This window comes from Natrix helvetica (genome assembly GCF_964273705.1).
Source record: "Natrix helvetica genome assembly, chromosome: 8".
Classification (NCBI taxonomy): Eukaryota; Metazoa; Chordata; class Lepidosauria; order Squamata; family Natricidae; genus Natrix; species Natrix helvetica.
This window is the reverse complement of record NC_138559.1, coordinates 22,210,198-22,233,652: the sequence shown is the minus strand read 5'-3', so window position 1 is coordinate 22,233,652 and position 23,455 is coordinate 22,210,198. Positions and strand designations below refer to the sequence as shown.

At 40.9% G+C, this 23,455-nt stretch overlaps 1 protein-coding gene across 4 annotated transcripts in view; it reads right to left on the bottom strand.

Annotated features, from left to right (window-relative positions):
* NTM (neurotrimin) overlaps positions 1 to 23,455 on the bottom strand; it is a 686,981-nt gene that overhangs the window by 7,977 nt on the left and 655,549 nt on the right. For 2 of the 4 annotated variants that reach the window (XM_081961267.1, XM_081961268.1), the window contains 4 exons: positions 15,463 to 15,597; positions 13,717 to 13,837; positions 8,310 to 8,461; positions 2,192 to 2,227 (listed from right to left, as the gene is read on the bottom strand). In XM_081961267.1, the coding sequence (XP_081817393.1) occupies positions 2,192 to 2,227; positions 8,310 to 8,461; positions 13,717 to 13,837; positions 15,463 to 15,597 (444 nt within the window). The remainder of the gene's footprint in view (positions 1 to 2,191; positions 2,228 to 8,309; positions 8,462 to 13,716; positions 13,838 to 15,462; positions 15,598 to 23,455) is intronic. The other 2 variants (XM_081961270.1, XM_081961269.1) reach the window with 1 other exon arrangement.

The window sequence follows — 23,455 nt, the reverse complement described above, 5'->3', positions numbered from 1 at the left end:
AACACACCCATATATCAATTTCTACCTTGACCAGGGAAGTCTTCTAAGAACAGGAAGAATAAGAAGCTGTAAATGTTAAATTCTTCCAACGAGCATAATTCTTAGGCATGTCTACTCTGCCAATTTCACCTGGTTTTATGAGAGGTTTCAACTCTTGGTTCTTTCAAAGGAACCTTGAAATGTGTCTACGGAGTTTCTCTGTCATCCAGGTCATAGTTGTCTCAAAAGTGCTTTTCAAAAGGCACATGGACTGTTTTTTTTTTATTTGAGAAAGAAGAAGACATTTTGCTCCTCATCCAAGAGGCTTCATCAGTTATAACAGAGGTACAACTAATGAAGCTTCTTGGATGAGAAGTGAAGCATCTTCTTCTTCCTCAAATAAAAAGCAATTCAGTTGCCTTTTGAAAAAAAAACTACCTTTGAGAGGACCTTAAAAAGCATTTCAATGATGATTCTCAGTCATCCAGGTAGATCTGTCTGGAGGTTAAGTGATGGCAACTGGACTTTCTTCTTAAGTTTGAAATGCTTTGGTATTTCTTCAAGTCAGATCAGCAACAAAATGATTCAAACCAAAAAAGAGAAAAGTCCACTTGCTGTGACTCAACTTCCACACTTGAAAAGTGGAATTTGGTAAGGGACAAAGAATCACTTCAGCATTAGTACTCCTTGGTTGATTCACAGGAAATTTTACTAAAAAGAGACTTCAGAATTGTATTTGTAGTTGACATTGCTGGGGGAGGATTTATTTTTCCTATTTGGCCATTCATCATCATATCCATATACGAAAAAAATGGGGTGGGTGGGTGGGTGGGCAGGACCAGTGGTGGGATTCAGCCAGTTTGCACCTATTCGGGAGAACCGGTTGTCAACTTTCTAAGCAGTTCGGAAAACCAGTTGTTGGAAGAAATCTTATTTTGTTTTCTTTTACTTTACAGGGCTAATCCTGTAAGGAAGGCAGGAAGGAAACATTCTGGTGTTGTTTCTAGCTAAAATGTATTGCCCTGCTTACAGAAACTGCCTCTCCGGTTAACCCTTATTACATCGTAACAGCTAAGGCGAAGCACTCATCAACGTGAGTGACGTTGAGTTGGACATGTCCACCCGGTCACATGATCACCAAGCCGCTACCTACCCAGCTGGTCATTAGGGCAGAGAACCGGTTGTTAAATTATTTGGATCCCACCACTGGGCAGGAAATATTTCTCCAAAGAACCTAACTAATAGTGAAGGGCTGGAAATAGATGTTCAGATTTTTTTTCCAGTTTCTTTTAAAAAGAAAGCACATCTTCTAAGGAAAGGAATGTTTTGGGGTTTTTTTTAGAGCGATGTGCTTACTTGTTTACGTATACTCAAAATATAATAGAAATTTCAAGAATTATGTTCTGGGAGTCTGTAGTCTTTTTAAATGATAGAGTCAAAGGGCTGGAAGGGACCTTGGAGGTCTTTGAGTCCAACCCAGGGTGAAATTCAGCAGGTTCTGACAGGTTCTGGAGAACCGGTAGCAGAAATTTTGAGTAGTTCTGAGAACCAGCAAATACCACCTCTGGTTGGCCCCAGAGTGGGGAGGGAATGGAGATTTTGCAGTATCTTTCACCTGCCATGCCTACCAAGCCACGCCCACAGAACCAGTAGTAAAAAAACCTTGAATTTCACCACTGGTTCAACGCCATGCCCACGGCAGGTATCCTTATACCAACCTGGACAAATGTTGTCTGGTGTTTTCTTGAAAACCTCCAATGATGGAACATTGAGAGGCAAGCAGTTCTGTTGATTAATCGATAGTGGTAATTAATTCAATGACTTTATTTTTAAGCGTTAACCCATCTAGTCGAGGGAATTGATCAGTGGAGCAGTTCCCAAAATTATTTTTATTTTGTGGGTGGGGAAGAGAAAAGGGAAATGGTCAGAATCTTGAAGACTTTTGATCCTTTAAAGGGATATTTCTCCAAAAGGAGATCTCAAGTTGGATATTGGAGCTTTCAACTGCTGATCAGACATCACACGATGGACGAAAAGGAGACCACCCTCAGACGGTACCTTCTCTGGACAAACCCCTCCCCCCAAGCAGGAAGTAGTACAGTCCTCCATGCAAATCGAACAGGGCAACAGGCAATGGGAATCAAAGGGAGGGGAGGGGAGTTGCAATAAAGGGAGGCAGAGCAGATGTGACATACAGCAAGACAATACTGACCTTGGAACAAGGTTGAGCTTGTGGGCTCACTTATTTCTAAACCAGGTAAGGAAACAATGGAAGAGAAAAAAAATGAAGATAAAAAAAGGAAAATAAATATATCGCTTCATAATTAGCACTCCACGAAACAGATTGTGTAAAGAAGAAATGGAATGGAGGAGGAGGAGGATGAGGAGATGGGCCAGGAGAGAAGACAGACTCTGAAATGGATGGGAAAATAAAATAAAATAAAATAAAATAAAATAAAATAAAATAAAATAAAATAAAATAAAATAAAAAAATAAATAAGTAAGTAAGTAAGTAAGTAAGTAAGTAAGTAAGTAAGTAAGTAAGTAAGTAAGTAAGTAAGACCAAGTGCTGTTGGAAAGTGAAGCATAGAAAGTAGAAAGAGAAAAGGTGACTCCATGAAATGTAATTCATAATAATGTCAGCCTTGCAAAAAAGCTGCTCTAACTCTAACCCTTAGGAGAACCACACATTAAATGTTCTTGGATTTCGTGATGTTATCCATCGAGGTTTGTTGGGTATTTGGAAGAAGATCTACACAGATCTGACGAACTTCTCAGCCCTGTGAGAAGGAGCTTACTTTAGACAAAAACTATCCATTGGAAGCATCTCCAAAGATAAAAGTAGTTCTTTTCCCCTTCTCCCTCCAAGAAACAAAAAGCTGTATAGAAGATTCGTTGTTTAAAATTTCTGATGGCCATTGTTATTTCCATATATTGCTTCCTGAGCCTGCCCCCTCAATGTTCCTTATTTCCACCGATATGAGAAATGGCGCTACAAACCAGAGTTTCGAACAAGAGGCAGCAAAGAGCATGGTCCATGCTCTTTGCAACAATAACTTGCTTGCTAGGAAAGTAGTCTATAAAGCAAGATAATTACAATCCAAACTAAGAACCAGAATCCACCAACATTGTTATCATCATCATCATCATAACCACCATTACCACAGACCTGAGATTTAGCTGAAGAAGAGAAGGAGAAAAAGAAACAACAGTCACAACATAATTAAGAAAAATGATTAATTGAAGAATCTAGCGGGGCTTCTGAAGAATCTCCACATGTTAACAATACAATACAATAGCAGAGTTGGAAGGGACCTTGGAGGTCTTCTAGTCTAACCCCCTGCCTAGGCAGGAAACCCTATACCGTTTCAGACAAATGGCTATCCAACATCTTCTTAAAGACTTCCAGTGTTGGGGCATTCACAACACATAACTGAAGAATCTCTGTAGACCAAAGGCTTCAAGGTAAAATGGAAGCTCTACTTCATACTCTGACTATTGCAGATTTTGACTCCCTACCACCCAAACACTCCACAGAGTTCTCTGAGGTAATGTCTAATTCCAAACTCTAGCACCGGAACCTGACTTGGAGGCATCTTGTCTTCTGTTACTTGGCTCTGCAAGTTGGGCTTTGCTCAGTGGTGGGATTCAAATAATTCTCTACCCTAATGAGTGGCTGGGTTTGGTCCCACAACTTTTGCAAGGCTGTATGGTACAACTCTGTGATGATGGGATGGGATGGAAGTCATCAGGAGTTAACTCATCAGCATCATACATCATTTTAGCTCCTAATGTACAGATGGGTTAACTATCCCATTGTTTGCATGGTTTCATGCGCCACTACAGATATTTCCAATTGCTTCCTCTCCCTCTGCCCTCTTACATTATTTCAGGCCAAGCTGCAATATTTACTTGATATTGCATCTTATTCATCACCGACTGGAAGCAATTGCATTGATTTCCTTTGACCATCAGTTTCCGTCTATTAGTAACTTTTGAAAGCCAACTTTATGACTTTCATTCAGTTGTCAAATTTCAGCTGGCATGTTCTAGCATTACATGTGCTTTGCTACAGTTCTGTTGCAGGTTTAACTTTCTCTTTTTTAAAAAAAATTGAGATGGGCTGAGATAAAAACGTCTTGATCGAGGAATATGGAAGGATAAATATACATTTTATTTTCTTAAAATCCTATCTAAGGCAGAGAAGAATGAGGTTGAGGAGAGGAATGATAGATAATATTGTTCCTGGGCTTCTATATTGATTTTCCATCCAACGTTAGCCACGATAATATTAACAATGCTGGTGAAAATTTCTTTCCAACCATTTTTTTAAAAAAATAATGGGAGATTTATCATACTTTGTTCTCCCACTACCACTACTATGTAGTTGATGAAGGAAATAGTAGCATCCAAGAAAAAGCTGGCAAATTGTTTTTCTTTTCTAAAGGTAGCCTCTTTCTAACTATACTTCCAACTATGAAGGAAAGATATGAGTAAAGAAAACACTAAGCAGTCAAGCATCCAAAATGGCAAGGTTGAAGAAACGTCTCTGCCACAACTCCATTCAAAGTCAGTTTATTTTTGCTAACATATTAAAATGATTCTGTTGTGAGAACTTTATGCCGTCCACTATTCCTATCTCTCAAATTTGGTCCTGATTAATAGCCGCCTCAGGTCAAAACCCAATAATCCTGAAGAACATTCAAAGAAAATCTAATGTAGGCATTCAGAAGGAATTTTGATTGGAATGTTGGAAGAAAGAAGAAATGTTATAATACCTTCTGCTAGTGGAATAAGTGCTAAAATACAATACTTGGTCAATCTGATTATTGGATCGTTCATTAGAGAATAGATTTCTATGTTCATACCAGCTGCTATAAAGATACATAGACAAGGATGTAAGATGTGGGTAAATCTTGCATCACGATGATGTTGAAACGTGTTTTAAACCATTTTTCTCACACTACTAATAAGATAAGTGTTAGATAAGCGACTACATCTTCCTTGACCATAAGACAGGGATGATTCAGCCTTCCAGTGACATGTCAGGTGTTATACTTGGAAGAGTTAGCGACAAAAGGAAACATTTTTAGGGGCGTGCAGAAGCGCACCAGCGTGCCTACTGTCCCTATCCTACTGTCCCCATTTATTTGTACCCATTTCCTGTGTTCTTATTCATGTTTATTCCAATTCCTGTTATCTTGTACATGAGTGACAAACTAACTAACTAACTAACTAACTAACTAACTAACTAACTAACTAACTAAGTAACTAACTAACCAACCAACCAACCAACCAAATAATAAATAAATAAATAAATAAATAAATAAATAAATAAATAAATAAATAAATAAATAAATAAATAAACAAACAAACAAACAAACAAACAAACAAAACAAAACAAAACAAAACAAAACAAAACAAAACAAAACAAAACAAAACATGGTGGCTGGATACCATCATAGCTGACACCAGCCAGGTATAGAACAATTCAAAGAAGTAGTGAAAGATTGGAAGATGTGGAGAGACCTGGTCCATAGAACCGCTTAGAGTTGGGCATGATTGAATGGATGATATCATCATCATCATCATCATCATCATCATCATCATCATCATCATCATCATCATCTTTTGGTCCCATCTTATGTCCTATCCCTTCCTTGTTCTTGTGAATTTTGTTTGCCCTCCCGGTTTGTAAGAACCATGTTGTCATCTTTATGGACAAAGCTTTTGGACAATTGATGTTCCTTGTGGTGAACCTCAAGCTTTATATAAAAAGGCCATCTCGGAATGGTCAATAGATAGATAGAAAGGCTTGGAATGCTGGGCAATAACTCTGGTTTGAAGTTGTGTGAAAGGCAGAAGAAATAAGGCCCTGGAGGATTTGCTCACCTCCACTTCCAGTGGTTATGAAGAAGATCAAACAGCCATGTTCTTTCTCTTAACACAAAGAAGAAACGTAACAAATAAGACAAGCAATTACATCTGTCTCTGGCTGTGAGCAGTGTCAGATGGATTCATCACTTTAATCAGAGTTCTGGCGCGTGCAGAAAATAGTTTTGAGATAAGGGTTCAGCGTTCTCCCCACCTTCCTTTGCTATAGTCAATTTTTATTTTATTTTATGTCCAAGTAATAGAAAGCACAACTTGGAAGCACGCCTGGGATTGTGGAGCTGCTTGGGTTGTTTATTCTCAAACGCCTCACTTAACAGATGGCGCTTCAGGGTAGCAATACCAGGAAAGACTTGGTGAGATATTTTTTTCTTTTGCTTTTATTTTTGAGAAGCTATAAAGATTCGACATTCCTTGCTGTTAGTATCTCTCGAAGCCTGGGAGAAGGGAATCTTGCAAGATCTAATTCTAAATAGAAAATACCTGTGTCAACTCATTGTTGTGGCCTGCCAGTGGCCAGCAGAGCTGGCAGCAGATTCAGACAGTGAGGAGGTTGGGGAGGAACATGGGCCAGTCCTGGAGTCTGGGGAAGGCTCTGATAAGGGCTCTGCATCGGAGGCAGAGAGGGGGCCAAGGCCATCTGGTAGTTGTTTGCTGCCTCTGGACCCTCCAGAGTCTGACATCAGTGAGGCAGAAGAACAGTGGGAGCCTGTTCCCAGTGTGCGCATGCGCAGAGCTGCCAGAAGGCAAGAACAATTAAGAAAACAGGGTCGACTTGGGAGTAAGGCTTGGAGATGATTGATCCCTCCCATAAGACATAAAAAAGGAGCGAATGGGACGTGAGAGGAGGAGATATAAAAAAAGGAAATGTTAACGTGAAGAGAATTTGACGATGAAGATGTGATGTATTATTGCAATTATATTAATATATAGTTACACTATTAACATTGTGACAAATATAATAATAAATATGTGGATTATGAGTATCTAAGTAACTGTACCCAGATCACACACTGTTTGATGGAAGTGGAAAGTAATATCAATAAATAAAACAAAGTAATAAGTAATAAATAAAACAAATAAAACATTAAAAAAAGACGTGGACCTCAGCTCCCAGAATTCCTGGCTGGGGAATTCTGGGAGTTGAAGTCTACAGGTCTTAAAGTCACCAATTTTGGACAGCCTTGTTGTCCATGTTGTAAAATTAGCAAGCAGCTGTTTCTGACATTGACTTGATTGCAGATTGTTCATCGGTTCAGGTTATTTTTTCCAGTTATTTTATATGTCTAGTAGCCCACGGAATCAGATTTCTTTCGTTCCCTGCCATGATGGGAAATAGTCTTCTTTTTAAGTGAGTGGAAAGGAAGAACCATTTCAGTAAAGGAAACTCTTTTTAGTAAAATAAGTCCTACAGCTTTCACTTTGAAATTGTGGAGAACATCCTTGCTACTTCCAGAGGGTGGGGGAATCAAGGTGAACGGAGAGATTCTTTTTTAGGCAGGATGTTCAGCAACAATGAAAAAGACAAATTGGTTCTTTTGTTGCATTTACATCCTGCCTTTTCTTAGAGAGCTCAAAGCAGCTCAACCCAAAATTCCTCCTAATTTTATCCCGATAATAAAATCCCTAGAGGCTATTTGGGGATGAAAGGAAAGATTTGAAGTATGACACTGTCCAACTGCTACAAATATATGGATGAGATACCAATGTAATACAATAATATAATGATTATTTCTTGGGAGTTATCTGCACAACCATAATCAAGTTCTAAAATCCAGGAGAAAAGAGGATGGAGAATGTTGATGACTTGAGAAAAGTAGGACGGTGAAGTCATTATTTATGATACATGTGATATTGGAAAAAAATGGCTAAAGGAAGGATTGGTCTATAAACTGATTTTGTGCCATCAAGTGACTGCTTTGTTCCTAAACTCTCTATGCTGGTGGAGACATTTGGTATTTCAGAATTGTACTTTACTGAAAGCCCTACATTGAGAAAACCCCTGAGATCTTATGTCAAAGTGTAAACTGTAGAAATAATGAGGTAAGATGTCTTTCTCCTAGCCAGGTTAAGTGTAAGATGACAAGGGAGAACCTATTTAATGTTGACCAATCACATCTTAAAACACTAATTTATTAAAACGATTTGTGTCTTCATCTGTTCTGATTTTATATAGCTTTCCATATAAGCAGGCACTTCTTTGTTTTACCTATGCTTCCTTTTCCCTTATAATTTGACAATTGAGCCAATTATACAGAACGACAGTGAATATTCAGTGGGTATAGTCAACCCGAGACCCATCTGTCATGAAGGTTTTAATTTGGATCCCTATCGTAAAGAGGGAATTAGACTTCAATGACCTTGGCCTCTTCCAATATTATTCTACAGTTCTGTGAATCCCAGTGCTAGCTGAAACCATCAACTTATTTGTGACTTACCGTAGAGAATAATGCTAGCATTAGTGTTTCCTAGTTGGTTGTAGGCAACACAAGTATAGTTTCCATAGTCTTGCTCAGAGACATTGAAGAAAGTAAGACGGGAGAAGAAGGCCTTGTTTTCCACTTTCAGTCCTTTCTGTCCTTCAAGGAGCCTGAAACACAGGAATTACAAGGTTAGGCTCTCTCTCTCTCTCTCTCTCTCTCTCTCTCTCTCTCTCTCTCTCTCTCTCTCTCTCTCTCTCTCTCTCTCTCTCTCTCTCTCTCTCTCTCTCTCTCTCTCTCTCTCTCCCTCCCTCCCTCCCTCCCTCCCTCCCTCTCTCTCTCTCTCACACACACACACACAAAACCACAAAGATGCAGACACATATATTTCATCTATTAGCACAGTTGTTGTCAGGCACAAATAACCAGGAGCATTTGTTAACTTCGAAGCATAGAAGAGTTTATTATTGCTACCTCTAATACAAGTTGACTAATCTTGTATTAGTCAACATCTAGATAAGGGTGAATGGAATTGGCTTGACTTGGGTCCCTTGTGGCCACATAATGACTCTAAACTGATGACATGTTTAATCCTGCCTTCCAGCTAAGCCTCTTCTTTAGTATCCTCTTTTCTTCACTACCAGTTCAGTAGCGGAAGGTCCGTGATGACGTCTTGGTAGGTGGGTGGAGCCTAGTGCCACCACCACTACTGGTTCGCCCAAACCAGTGCGAACCAGTAGAATACCACCTCTGTTCTTCTTCTCTACAATGGTATATAATTTCGCATTTGAGAAAAACCTCAAATAGCTTGTAACAAAATTACAAGAAAGTTGTAATAGAATAATCCAATAATGAAATAATACTATTAATTATTATTAACCCAATAATGAATGTGATTAGTTGCTGGGGAAAGCCAAAAGAAGAACCTTGCAATTTCTAAGTTTCCTTTTCTCCCTAGCTTCCTACTTTTTCCTCGGCATAGTTTCAGATATGTTTCCGATTTCTCTTAGCATTCCTTTTAAATTTGTTGGAAGTGGCAAAGGATAGCATTACAGCTTTTCACTTCTCTAAAAGCTTTCTAAGTAACCATACTTCCTAATCAGAAAAAAAAGCTCCATAGAAAGAATTGCACCTTCGTGACTTTTTTTCCTCACATTTCTTTGAAGTGTGGGAAGCCATATAAGCTGTAGGCCTCAGGAGGAACAAGTCTATAAAAAGAAAAGACAGGACATTCACACACACACACACACACACACACACACACACACACACACACAAAGACACAGAGAGAGAGAGAGAGAGACAGACAGACAGACAAACAGACAGACAGACAGACAGACAGACAGAAAGAGAGACAAAGACAGAATTAGAGACAAAGACAGAGTTAGAGACAGAGAAACACAGAGAGAGACAGAGAGAGACAGAGACAGACAGACAGAAAGACAGAAAGAGAGAGACAGACAGACAGACAAACAGACAGAGAGACAGAGAGACAGAAAGTTTCATTCTCCATAAATATCGGCAAAGACAACATTCTCTACTCATCCATCAATCTTCAGCTCTCTTGTGAAATTGAACGGAACTTGATAGAAAAATATGTTGGGAATATTTTTCTACATGGTATCATCAAGAGTATCTAGAGATGAGTTTTGATCCTGTAATGGAAGGGACCAGTTACTCTGTAGGAAACAGATCACTGAAAAGAAGAACCATCCATGTGGATAATCCTGAAATCAGGCATGGGGAACAGGAATATCAAATGGAGACTATTATTATCAAGGTCATCTAACCTTGACGTTACAATCACACAAGTACCTGGATTGTTCTTTTCAGATCATCAGTATCGATATTTTAAAAACAGGTGCAAAAGATGTGTGCCAAAGCAACTGGTCCATAACCGATCATGTTCATTCTCTACAAATAATTTAAGCCAGGGATGTCAAACTCAATTTCATTGAGGGCCGCATCAGGGCTGTGGTTGACCTCAGGGGGCTGGGCAGGCGTGGCCAACTGGGTGGGTGTGTCCAGCTTGACACCACTCACTGGGCATGGCTGACTGAGTGGGTGTGTCCAGCTTGACACCACTCACTGGGCATGGCTGACTGAGTGGGTGTGGCCAGCTTGACACCACTCACTGGGCATGGCTGAGTGAGTGGGTGTGGTCAGCTTGATGCCACTCACTGGGCATGGCTGACTGGGTGGGTGTGGCCAGCTTGATGCCACTCCCCAAACTGCTGGCATGTTTCCCCTTCACACTGAGTAGACCGGGCCGAAGCTACACTGGCCCAATGTTTCCTCTTTGCATTGGGTAGACTAGGGTGAAGCCGCATTGGATAGATGGGGTAAAAGCAACACTCCATGGGCTAAATCTGACCACATTGCGGCCTGGATGCAGACCACAGGTCTTGTGTTTGACACCCCTGATTTAAATTAGTCAATAATATACTCAATTCCACATCTAGAGCCAAATGCAGGAATCCAATCCCGCCAATGTGTGAATTGTGGAGTCCTTGGTCCTCTCTGAAAGAGAAAGAATTTGCTTGAAGAATTTTTTCTTCCCAGCTAGGTAAGATCTCCCATGCACAACCAAACTCAGAAAACACCGAGGACCCCACTGTTCAACCCCAGAGCTACAGAGATTCCCTTCTATTAAGACAGACATTCCAATAGCTGAGCTGTAACGTGAAAGAGAAAGAATGGCCACAAGTTCACCGTGGAGATAAAATAGTTATAAAAGACTGCTGCGGTTGTTTGTAAATTGTATCGCTACCTATAATTTAATGTATTTGAGCGCTGTAACTAGATTGGAGCTCCTCGCTTGGGGATAGAACTGATGTAATTTTCCATGTTCGCACAATCCCTTTATGAAGAGCTTTCGCTTAAAATATATATTGCAACTGGTTTAGCCAGGGGTTTAGTCTTGTTCCAGGAGATGAGTTCATTGCAAAAGGAAAAAGGCCTGCCACTTGGTAGCCTGGACATCACTCAATTAGCTCACAAGAACATTACTTCACTGGGATTTAAATCTAGTTAGGGTAATGATATTGATCACACTTGTTGATCTTCAGGGATGGTGGGAATGCATGCACCCATCCTGATCTTCCTTGATTTCTCAGTATCCTTAGAGATCACAGTATCTTTCTGGATCAATTTAGGGGTTAGGAGCAGGAGGTTCAATGGTTGTCCTCCTTCCTCTAGGTGAGTTCCATTAAGTGTTAGTAGGGGACACAGGCAGTGGTGAAATTCATTTTTTTTTTACTACCGGTTCTGTAGGCATGGCTTGGTGGTTTGGCAGGGGAAGGATACTGCAAAATCTCCATTCCCACCCCTCTCCAGGGGAAGGATACTGCAAAATCTCCATTCCTACTCACTCTGGGGCCAGCCAGAGGTGGCATTTGCCAGTTCTCTGAACTACTCAAAATTTATGCTACCGGTTCTCCAGAACCTGTCAGAACCTGCTGGATTTCACCCCTGGACCCAGGCATCAAACAAACATCTAGCCCTAAGATCTATCCCTAAGTCCCTCTCTTCCCCAGGACTCTGATTTGCTCCATTCCCATCTAACATTCAACCCTCTACAAGGTGATCACCCAACAGGTGCCACTTCAAGATGGAAAATATAAGAGATGACCTCCCAAAAAGATCTGGACATGAAAGGAGCAAAATATAACTAGAGATCTATATTTCGTCCAAGAATTACATTATGGTCTTCTGTTCTATGCCCTTTTCCACTTTCATCCCATTCCCTTCAACGTGCATCACTTTGCTGATATTCTTATGCGTCACTTTTGTTTCATTTATCTGACTCCTTTCTACGTTTCCTCGTTTTATGTTACATTGTGCTGGCTTCAGTGGTGGGATTCAAATTTTTTTACTACTGGTTCTGTGGGCATGGCGTGGCTTTGTGGGCGTGGCTTTGTGGGCATGGCAGGGGAAGGATACTGCAAAATCCCCATTCCCTCCTCACCCCACTAACCTGCTTTCCAACTCCATTCTCCTGTCCTGGGCAACAAAAGAAGATCAGCTGAGAGGCTGGGAGGCTGGGAGGCAGCAGGGGCAGGGCCAGCCTATTTGCTTGTTCTCCAAACTACTCAAAATATCCGCTACCGGTTCTCTAGAATACCACCTCTAGCTGGCTGGCTTTGGAGCAACACCTAGTAATTTGCTACTAGGATAATTGATGAAATGATCACATAATTGGAGTTTGCCTCAGGATTGATAACTTAAAATAGTATCTTCGTCAGATGGGCAATATCTTTATAGTTATTTTTGAATGGATCTCTATAGTCTGTCTCTTTGTGATCCTTAAGAGGGGAGAATGACCCAGTTTCTGAACATCAGCTGCGAGGACTACAGGAATCCACTGTGAGAATTCTAACAATGATCATATCCTGCCTTTTCCTGCCTTGGGACCTGTGATAAATAGTCTCTATGTCTGAATCTTGGAAGAATTGTGTCAGAGAATCTCTGGCACAAATCCTACCAATGAGAGTTGTTATTCAAAATATTTGCAGATTGTGTATAGAGGAAAGCATCTTTTTGTGCCAAGGATGTCTGCCACAAACACCGGAGCACCTCCCATTTGATAGAATCACTTTCGAATGCCGGTGCTATCAATCTTCTTTCCAGAATAACTTATAATTGGCAAAAACAAATATATAAAATATCTCAAGTCCCAGCCGCTCACAATTTAAATTTCGCTAGCAAAGAGAACAAAACAACCAATAGTTGAACAAAGGGAATGCGGACGGTAGAATGGAGCAGGACAAGGTTGATCGGTGATGAATGAAAATAGCAGTAAGTGGAGAACACAAAACATTGGATGCGTAGGAGGAGGAGATTTACTGAAGGAGGTGACTAATTCCTCTCTGTCGGCTGGCTTCATGAAGAAGCTTACAGCAATCTGTCAGTCTTCCTCAAATAAGCCAGGGTTAGACCATGAAATCCTTGCAGATTTTACCCCGCTAGTCATTGTTGACTATAGGGGGATGATGCTGAACTCCGTTTCAAGGCCATTGAGACAGTGCCGTCCAAAAATATTTCTGTGGCCAGCATGACATCACAGAGTGTTGTTATCCTCCTACCGAGGTGGTACCTATTTATCTATTCACATTTGCATGCTTTCAAACTGCTCGGCTGGTGAGGCGAGGATGGGAACTCAACCCATCGTGTAGCACTCAGGTCTCGAACTTGGACTGCTGTCTTTCCAGCCGACAAATCCAGCGGGTTTGAGTTGCCTGTGATTCTATTCAATTCATGTGCACATACACACATACACACAATCAGACAAACATACTATACTTTTCCTCCAATGTTCCCTGTTTGCGTGGTAGCAGAAATACTAGATTTTTAAGGAATAGGTCGTTTATGTTTTAGCAACTATGACGACACACCCCGCCATGCAACCCTTGAGTAATCCATGTACCGTTTGTCATCTTTATACCACTGGAATTCTGCTGATGGAACTGCAGAGGCCTCACACTGAAGAATGCCCTTTTGACCCACTGGCACACCCGTGTTCTTAGTGTCTGAGATATATGGTGGGTCTGCAGAGAAAGGAACAAGTTAAGTATCTAGGGAATATATTAACATTGGTTCAAAAACTTTCCTTCGTGGATGGATGCTTTACAATAAGCCATCTGATTTGTAAGTCCTCTTAGCAAACATCTGGTGTGGGAAAATAATGCCCAGAACCTAATAAGATTGCTTTATAGCCAATCTGAAAGAAAGAACTTCCCATTGTGATGATACATTCAACAATATATACAATCCACAATCTCACAGGCATGGAACAATGAAAGGTTTTTGGCCACAAACATCTGTAACTTTCAGAGTGACAGCACATCATTTCTTTTCAGATTGTTTGCTAGAGGTACAAGAGGAGGTGCCTCCCGATACCTGTGGTGTTTGCTGTGGTCAACACCACAGCAAATAGATAAGTTCATAAGGATTAAGTTAACCTCTAAATGAATGTTGTGGCCAGCCAGTGGCCATGGGAGGAAGAGAGAAGAGGTTGGGGAGGAACATGAGCCAGTTTTGGAGTCTGGGTAAGGCTCTGATGAGGGCTCTGCGACGGAGGCAGAGAGGGGGCCAGGGCCATCTGACAGTTATCAGCTGCCTTTAGAGTCAGATATCAGTGGGGCAGAAGAACAGCTGGAGCCTTTTCCTAGGGTGCGTTTATGCACAACTGCCAGGAGAAGGAAACAGCTAAAGAAGAAGGGCCGACTCAGGAGTAAAGGCACAGCTGGATGGTGAATGGCCGCTCCCAGAGGGAGTAAAGAGGAGCGAAAGGGGAGATAATTAGTTTGCTTAATTAGTTCATTACTCTCAAAAACTCCTTGCCAAGTACAGCGTTGAGTGTTGAAGACATCAGCCTGGCAGCTCTCCAAGGCAGATAAGGTCTGTGACCATAAATTCACCTTTGAAAGACTTTGCTGGATGTGAATGAGAAGAATTCACAGTAACTTAATAAAAAGGGGTTTTGTTTGGACTAGGACTCTGCTTCGTGGTTTGGGGAAGACTAGGTCAGAATAACGAATGTAGGTTTGTCTGTGTGAATGGAATACCTGGGTGCACGCATCCATGCATACAAAGGAAGGCTACCAAGACCCATTGGGAATTGCAATCCCAACACATGGTGGGCTGTCAAGTTGGAGAAAGCATACCTGCCCTAGAATACATGCTTCAGTTTATGAAGCATTTTATTTTAGGGCAGGTATCCTTTGTCCCAAGGGGAAGAAGTTATCATTGTTGCCATATATTTGCCAGTATTCAACTAGGCGGGGCAATATATGTATATATGTTTGTTTGTTTATTGTCCTTTTGATCCCTATTTTGTCTAAATTTGTTGTGTTTTAGTAAAGCTTATTTTCCATGTTTGCATTTTAATTTTTGGAATAAAAAACTGGGACAAACATGCATTAAGAAGGAATGTTGGCTCAGTGGTGGACCACATCATTTTAATGCATAAGGTTCTAAATTAAATCTGTTAAAATAAAATCCCGTTAGCATTCTTGGTTAGATTGAGTACTGCAATATGTTAGACTTAAGGTAAAGTGTTTGAATGTCTTTGTCAATCCCTTGAAGGTTAAACAGAATATTCACCCTAAAGAAGGAGTGAATCTTCCTTCCTCTGAGCTGCAGGGTAAAAAAAAAATGCAATATTACGCACAGTTTACGGTGACTTTTACTCTCCGCACAACAGGAGTTGCAACATCGTTCGAGGCACTGCACTCGTACTCCCCCGATTGTTCCCGTGTGATGCTCGTGATCTCCAAATATTCATCTTCACTCATGAATCCTGAAGCTGGAGAGGGCCAAATAGGAAAAAGAAGGAAAGAAAGAAAAGAGGAAGGAAGGAAATGAAAGAAGGGAAAGATGAAGTGGGGAAGGAAGGAAGGAAGACAGAGAAAAAGAGGAAGGAAGAAAGAAAATGGGAAGGAGGAGGGAAGGAAGGAAGGAAGGAAAGAGAAGAAAAGATGGAAGAAAGGATGGTAAAGGAGAAATAAAAAGAAAGGAAGGAAGAAGGAAGGAAGGTAAAAGAGAAAGTGAATAAAGAAAGAGAAAGAAAGAAGGAAGGAAAGAAAGAAAGAAAGAAAGAAAGAAAGAAAGAAAGAAAGAAAGAAAGAAAGAAAGAAAGAAAGAAAGAAAAAAGAAAGAAAGAAAGGAGGATGGAATAAAAATAGAACAAAGGAGGAAGGAACAAAATGAAAGAAAGAAGGAAAAGATAAAGGAAAGAGGGAAGGAGGGAAGACAGGAAGGAAGGGGAAAGAAAGAAAGAAAGACAGATAACAGAGCTAGACTATGTAGCAATGCAATAAGGTGATAAAATACAGAAAATAGAGAAAATAACTTGTCGCCAGATATCATCTTTCATGCAGCACCAACACTATTGGTATTTCTAGATTCTATTATCAAAACATTCTCTTCATTTATTGTGTCTCTTGATGTGGAAAGCAGACACAGGGCATCTGAATGAGCTCAGAGGCAGCCTGGCTTGGCAACGTGCCCACAAATACCTTTGTGCAAAAGATTCTAAGCCTCTTGATTTCTTTGAAGAACTATTCGCTTCCTCTACACCAGAGGAAATCCTGGTTTTTATGAAGTTCAAACGAGACAAAGAGCACTTCCTTAAGATCTCTTAACATACATGAATGACACCCTCTGACACACACTTGGGGCACGTTGTTGTATAAGAGGTAATCCAACAAAGAAATATTTTCCACAGTAGGGATTATTGCAAAGACAATGAGAAGACTTGTTCTGTTCCAGGGTGCCTTTTGGGGCCTTAAGGTAAAGGTAAAGGTTCCCCTCGCACATATATGTTAGCTCTTCCTGACACTAGGGGGCAATGCTCATCTCCATTTCAAAGCCGAAGAGCTAGCACTGTCCGAAGACGTCTCTGTGGTCATGTGACCAGCATGACTTAAATGCCGAAGGCGCACGGAATGCTGTTCCCTTCCCACCAAAGATGATTCCTCTTTTTCTACTTGCAATGTTTACATGCTTTCGAACTGCTAGGTTGGCAGAAGCTGGGGCAAGTAACGGGAGCTCACTCCATTATGCGGCGCTAGGGATTCAAACCGCCAAACTGCCGACCTTTCTGATCGACAAGCTCAACTTTAATTCTCCCCCCTTCCGTAAAATAAAGTTGCTTCTGCTTTCTCTTTGGGTTGCAATTTTACCCAGGATAGATCATCTAGGTGAGGAAGACTAGAAGCCACCATAGAAGGTCAAGCAGGCTGTTGGTTACAGTTTGTTCACCCTTATACATGGTAGAAACAAGAAGAAACCCATATAATTCTCTAATGATACATTTCTCCCAGGAAATAGTGGGGTTTTGCATTATGTATCAAATGTATCACCATCATCCTGGAAAGTTCTTGGAATACACCTTTGAACTGGTCAATTCACAACCACAGTGCGGGGAGGGGGATAAATGAATTACAATGCTTCATGAGAAGGTCTCTCAAGATCTAATACAAATGAAACCTTTTGCCTTTTAGCAGATAGGCTTTCGCTGAATTATTCACCCACCCAATAAGTCCTACATTCCCAGAAATCTTAGTGAGCAGCTATCTTTAAATCCAATTCTGGCTTGTTGCTTTGCTGTTTTAATGGGTATTATTATTATTTTATTTCTTCCTAACTGTACTTTATGTAGTTATCATTGTCCATTGACCCTATAGCTTGATTCCATACATGAACCAAACCAGCTCATTTTGTACAGGTACTGCTCTTGTAGATAGATATAGATAGATAGATAGATAGATAGATAGATAGATAGATAGATAGATAGATAGATAGATAGATAGATAGATAGATAGATAGATAGATAGACAGACAGACAGACAGACAGACAGATGGATAGAAACAGACAGACAGACAGACAAATGATAAGTAGGGAGAGAGAGAGATGATAGATAGATAGATAGATAGATAGATAGATAGATAGATAGATAGATGATAGATAGATAGATAGATAGATAGATAGATAGATAGATAGATAGATAGATAGATAGATAGATAGATAGATAAACAGACTTGGAAGGGATCTTGTAGGTCATCTAGTCCAACCCCCATTCAAGCAGGAGACCCTACACCATTTCTGACCTATGGCAGTCCAGTCTCTTTTTGAAAGCCTCCAGTGATGAAGCTCCCACAACTTCCAAAGGCAACTTCTGTTCCATGGGTTGATTGCTCTCACATAAATTTGGATTAATTATTAGGGCCTTGCAATACTTTGAGTTCGAAGACAAGAAGGTGCTTTGGAGTCTGTGGAGAAGCTGACCTAATGCAGGAACTATGATGGGAGCTTCATCACTGGAAGCTTTCAAGAAGAGACTGAACTGCCATCTGTCAGAAATGGTGTTAGGATCTCCTGCTTGGGTGGGGGGACTGGACTAGAGGACCTACAAGTTCCCTTCTAACTCTGTTGTCCTGTCCTGTCCTGTCCTGTCCTCTCCTCTCCTCTTCTCTCCTGTTAAACTAAGCTGAATGACTGCATCTCTCAAATCCAGGTTGGCTGAGATACAAGCAAACACAGCAACAGTCAAGGCCACCAAACCCCCTGAATGGAGTCCATTAATTCATGGGAAGGTCAGGAAGAATAAAGCATCACTTGGAACTCCATGGGCACAAGAAATGCTGGCGCACTCCCACAAGCAAAAGAAATGAGCAATCATTTCTTTTGTCTCAATTCTAGTTTGCCATTAAAAGCGAATTGTGCCTGTAAGACTTCTGCCAAGGATTCACCTAGGAAACAAGTTTTCTCGGGTGAAGGCTGGAAGTCCATGAGTCTCTGCCAACTTCTGGTTGGAGAAGTGTGAGAGATCCGATCTCTCTCTCTCTCTCTCTCTAACTCTTGAAAGCGATAACATTTTTTGGTCAGGATCATATACGTCTGTAGAGATTCTCACTCAGCCAAGTCGTGGTTGTTCCAAAGATGCTTTTTTCAGGAGGCACCTGGACTTTCTTGTTTTTCTTTGAAGACATTTCCCTTCTCATTCAAGAAGCTTCTTCAGCTCTGACATGGATAGTGGGGAATGGAAGGATTTATGTTCCTTGCAGACAGCTGGTCATTGGCATCTTTTTAGAGGGTCATTTGAGAGAGTCACTTGCAGGTTTATCTGTGCCCTTGAATTAGGAACACTACTTAGGTGAGTATGTGGCCTCAATGACCCTCTAAAAGGATGCAAATAACCAGCTGTCTGCAAGGAATATAAATCCTTCCATTCCCACTATTCATGTCAGAGCTGAAGAAGCTTCTTGGATGAGAAGCGAAACATCACTGAAGAAAATGTCTTTGAAGAAAAAACCAGAAAGTCCAGTTGTCTCTTTAAAAAGCACCTTTGTCAAAACAAAAACAAAATAGTTATCATCAAAATGCTCTACCTTACACAGTGGCAACAACAATCAGAATACCAAATGCAAGCTGGGAGGATACGACCTCGTAGACGGCCCTCACTCTGTCAAGGACCTAGGAGTACTCGTCTCAAACGATCTAAGCCCCAGAGCTCACTGTGACAGCATTGCCAAAAAGGCATTAAGAGTCGTTAACCTAATTTTGAGAAGCTTCTTCTCCGGTAACATTGCATTGTCAACTAGGGCACACAAAACCTTTGCTAGACCAATTCTCGAATACAGCTCATCTGCCTAGAATCCATGCTATATATCGGACATTAATACAATTGAGAGAGGCCCAGAAGAGTCCTCCACTCCTCTACTCACAATAGAATACCTTATATCACCAGGCTTGAAATTTTGGGCTTGGACAAACTAGAACTACATTGCCTACGGTCTGACCTAAGCGTAATACACAAAATTGTCTTCTACAACATCCTACCTATCAATGACTACTTCAGCTTCAACCACAATAATATTTGGGCAAACAATTGATACAAACTCAAGGTCAACCGCTCCAAACTCGATTGCAGAAAATACGACTTCAGCAACAGAGTGGTCAATGCCTGGAATGCATTACCCAACTCTGTTGTTACATCCTCAAGCCCCCATAACATTAACCCTAAACTATCTAGCGTGGATCTCACCCCTTTCCTAAGAGGTCTGTAAGGGGGAATGCATAAGCGCACCAGCGTGCCTACCGCCCCTGTCCTACTGTCCCCATTTATTTGTACTCATTTCCTGTGTTCATGTCCATGTTTATACTTACACCTGTTATCTCGTACATTTTTGACAAACTAAATAAATGATAAATAAATACATAAATAAATATAAATAAAAGCCAGGCAATTGTATTGTGTGCATAGTGTACACTTATTTACATTCGATTTCTAATTTCTGATTGACGTCTCGTGGGCCAGTCAAGGACAGCCAAAGGGCAGTTTGTGGGTCCAGGGATGCCCAGGTCTGGCATAGAGAGTTAAAACGCATCAGAACCAAAAGATGTTTTTAATCTAGTGCAACCGTTCCCCAAAGCCTTCCCAAATGCACACAATCCACACACCGCGTTTGTGCAGACCGTTGGAAAATTGCCGGAGGTCTCTGTAGACCAACCTTTCTGCTGATCTGCTATATATCAAAGCCCGTATAGAGCTCATCTTTTAATAATCACAGTTCTAACTTGTTAACGCAACAAGCGTGTCTGTTTTGGTGAGCGAAGCTGCGTGTAGAGAGGGGTAAAAGAAAAAGAAAAATCACAGGCTGTGTGCACTGCAGCTTTGTTCACTTATTCAAAACGGCCTTGATCTCTGGCATCAGAAGAGAACAAATCAAATGTGGAATCAAGAAAACTTGCAAGGAAAGAAAGGAGATTCCTTTTAGGATTGTAAGAAGTGAGTAATAAAAGAGGAAGACAGGTAAAAAGGTAAAGGTTCCCCTCGCACATATGTGCTAGTCATTCCTGACTCTAGGGGGCGGTGCTCATCTCAGTTTCAAAGCCAAAGAGCCAGCGCTGTCCAAAGACGTCACCGTGCTCATGTGGCTGGGATGACAAAATGCCGAAGGCGCACGGAACGCTGTTACCTTCCCATCAAAGGTGGTTCCTATTTTTCTACTTGCATTTTTACATGCTTTCAAACTGCTAGGTTGGCAGAAGGTGGGAGACGTAACAGGAGCTCACTCCGTTACACGGTGCTAGGGATTCAAACCGCCTAACAGCCGACCTTTCTGATCGACAAGCTCAGTGTCTTAGCCACCGAGCCACCACGTCCCACAGGTAGCATTGTCTTATTTATTTCTTTTAAACCCCTCCATCTTCTTTTATCAAATATTTGCAGGCATAATGATGTAATTACTGAGCAAAGAATGTCTGAGACCAGTGTCACACTTAATATTCCCATTAATTTTAAATGGTAGGCCTTGGTACATACAGTATGTCTGGCAAATGGTGTCATATTTTAATTAGGCTTGCCCTACACCATCTGAAATTAATAATAGCTCGAATTACCAGTGTAAATTATGAATTAACATTGCTGCAGCATTAGGAAATAAATTAGCTCTGGACAGCTGTTTTCTGCCATTGGATGACAATGGCAGAGAGAACCTTTACACCTCTCCCACTACACAAAGACATATATATATATCCCTATTTTTCTACTTGCATTTTGAAATGAAAGCATTTTTACATGCTTTCAGACTTCTAGGTTGGGAGAAGCTGGGGCAAGTAATGGGAGCTCACTAGGTTACGTGGCGCTAGGGATTTGAACCGCCGAACTGCCGACCTTTCTAATCGGCAAACTCAGCATCTTAGCCACTGAGCCACCCTTTGGAATAAAAATCCAGAAACTAAATATTATAATGTGAAACAGCACTGTACCCATTAGATCACTTAAAGAGAGAATGGTTTTTATCTTCTTTTTACATTTGATTTTTTTCCCTCCTACAAGATGCTTACACAAAATAACCATAAAATAAAACCTTCAGAGGAATTAAATGTCCCCGCTAACTACCAGAAAATAAAAATAGGAAGGAACCCAAATCACCTTTGCCTTGCTTTCTCCTACATTGCAATGAGAAGCATATATTTTTGCAATGCCATTCCATTTAACTAATTGTTGGTGAAATAATGGCATTCCTTTTAACACACATTGGCTATACTAAAATCTTCATTTCAATATAACACAGTAGGACTAATTGATAGGACATGTTTATAACAGAGGGGTTTTCAATCTCCCTTTCACAAGTCCGGCAAAAGAAAGCTATCTTTTCTTAAAACTTATCCATGATATAGCTATCATTTTTTAAAATAAAATAAAATAAAACAAAATTGTGATTTCAGAGTCATACAATGTACTGTAAATCCCCAAGCTTCCTCCGATGTGATTTGTCCTCTAGCTTAAAAAAAGGAGAAAAAAAATAAGATTAAGAGGCTTTGCAGGAGAAACTCACTTTACTTCTTGGATAATTCTTTCAGCATTAGTTACTCAATTAACTGCTCAGTCTGTTCCTTCACAGGGAAATAATGAAACAGATGAATGGGCCTATTTAAGTCAGAAATAACTACTCCACCCAGTTCTGTCCTGCAGACAAATTTAGCCCCAATTCTCAAGGGGAGTCTAGAAAGATAGATCCTCTGAGTTTTTCCCAGTGTTTCTTGAAATTTATTTGGGGTGATGGTGGAGAGGAACTGACATGATTATGCAAAGTAGTATCACAAGAAATTTGTTCCCTGTTTTGGACACTTGCCCATCAATCTCTAGTTTTGAGCTCAAACAAAGAAACAGCCCCATGATAACCCTATATTAACAGATTAAGAGTTGGAAGGGACCTTGTAGGTCACCTAGTCCAACCCCAAAAAGAATCCTATAGAAATAACAACTTCCTGTTTTGCTGTTTAGAATCAGATCTTTTGTGTTCTGTTAGATCAACACACATTTTGCTTTTCCAGTGATCTCAGACCCTGTTTAGAGCCTCTCTATCCTAGACCTCTGAGAAGAGTCAAGCTGCCTTGACACCTTGTTAGGCAACCTACGTCTTTTGCGATGAGCTCTGAACATCTATTCTCTTCCAAGTTCCATTTCTGGAATTCTTTGCAGAGCATTTCAGCAGGGAAGAAATGCTGAGCTCATCAGTTCCAGATTTAAGTGGAAGGAAACTGACAAAGGTGTTATCCCCCAGTCAGTAATTTGGGAAGAAGACAGATGAGGAGAGGGGGGGGGGAAATATATAGGCAGTTTTATATTGCACAAGCTGCTGTGAATAGGTTGATGAGAAAAGGAGGAGTGGGAGGGAGAGGGGGAGAGGGATGGGGAAGAAAAAGAGGAGGAGGAAGTTGGAGAGGGTGAAGGAGGAAGTTGAAGGAGAAGGAGGAGGAGGAGGAGGAGGAGGAGGAGAAAAAGAGGAGGAGGAAGTTGGAGAGGGTGAAGGAGGAAGTTGAAGGAGAAGAAGGAGGAGGAGGAGAAGGAGAAGAAAAATAGGAGGAGGAAGTTTGAGAGGGTGAAGGAGGAAGTTGAAGTTGGAAGAGGAGGAGGAGGAGGAGGAGGAGGAGGAGGAGGAGGAGGAGGAGGAGGAGGAGAGGAAGAAGAAGAAGAAGAAGAAGAAGAAGAAGAAGAAGAAGAAGAAGAAGAAGAAGAAGAAGAAGAAGAAGAAGAAGAAGAAGAAGAAGAAGAAGAAGAAGAAGAAGAAGATTATCCCTTTAGGTTTGACCTAGAATCAACTTCTCGGCAACACATGGACTCTTCTGATAAAATGAATATGAATGAACA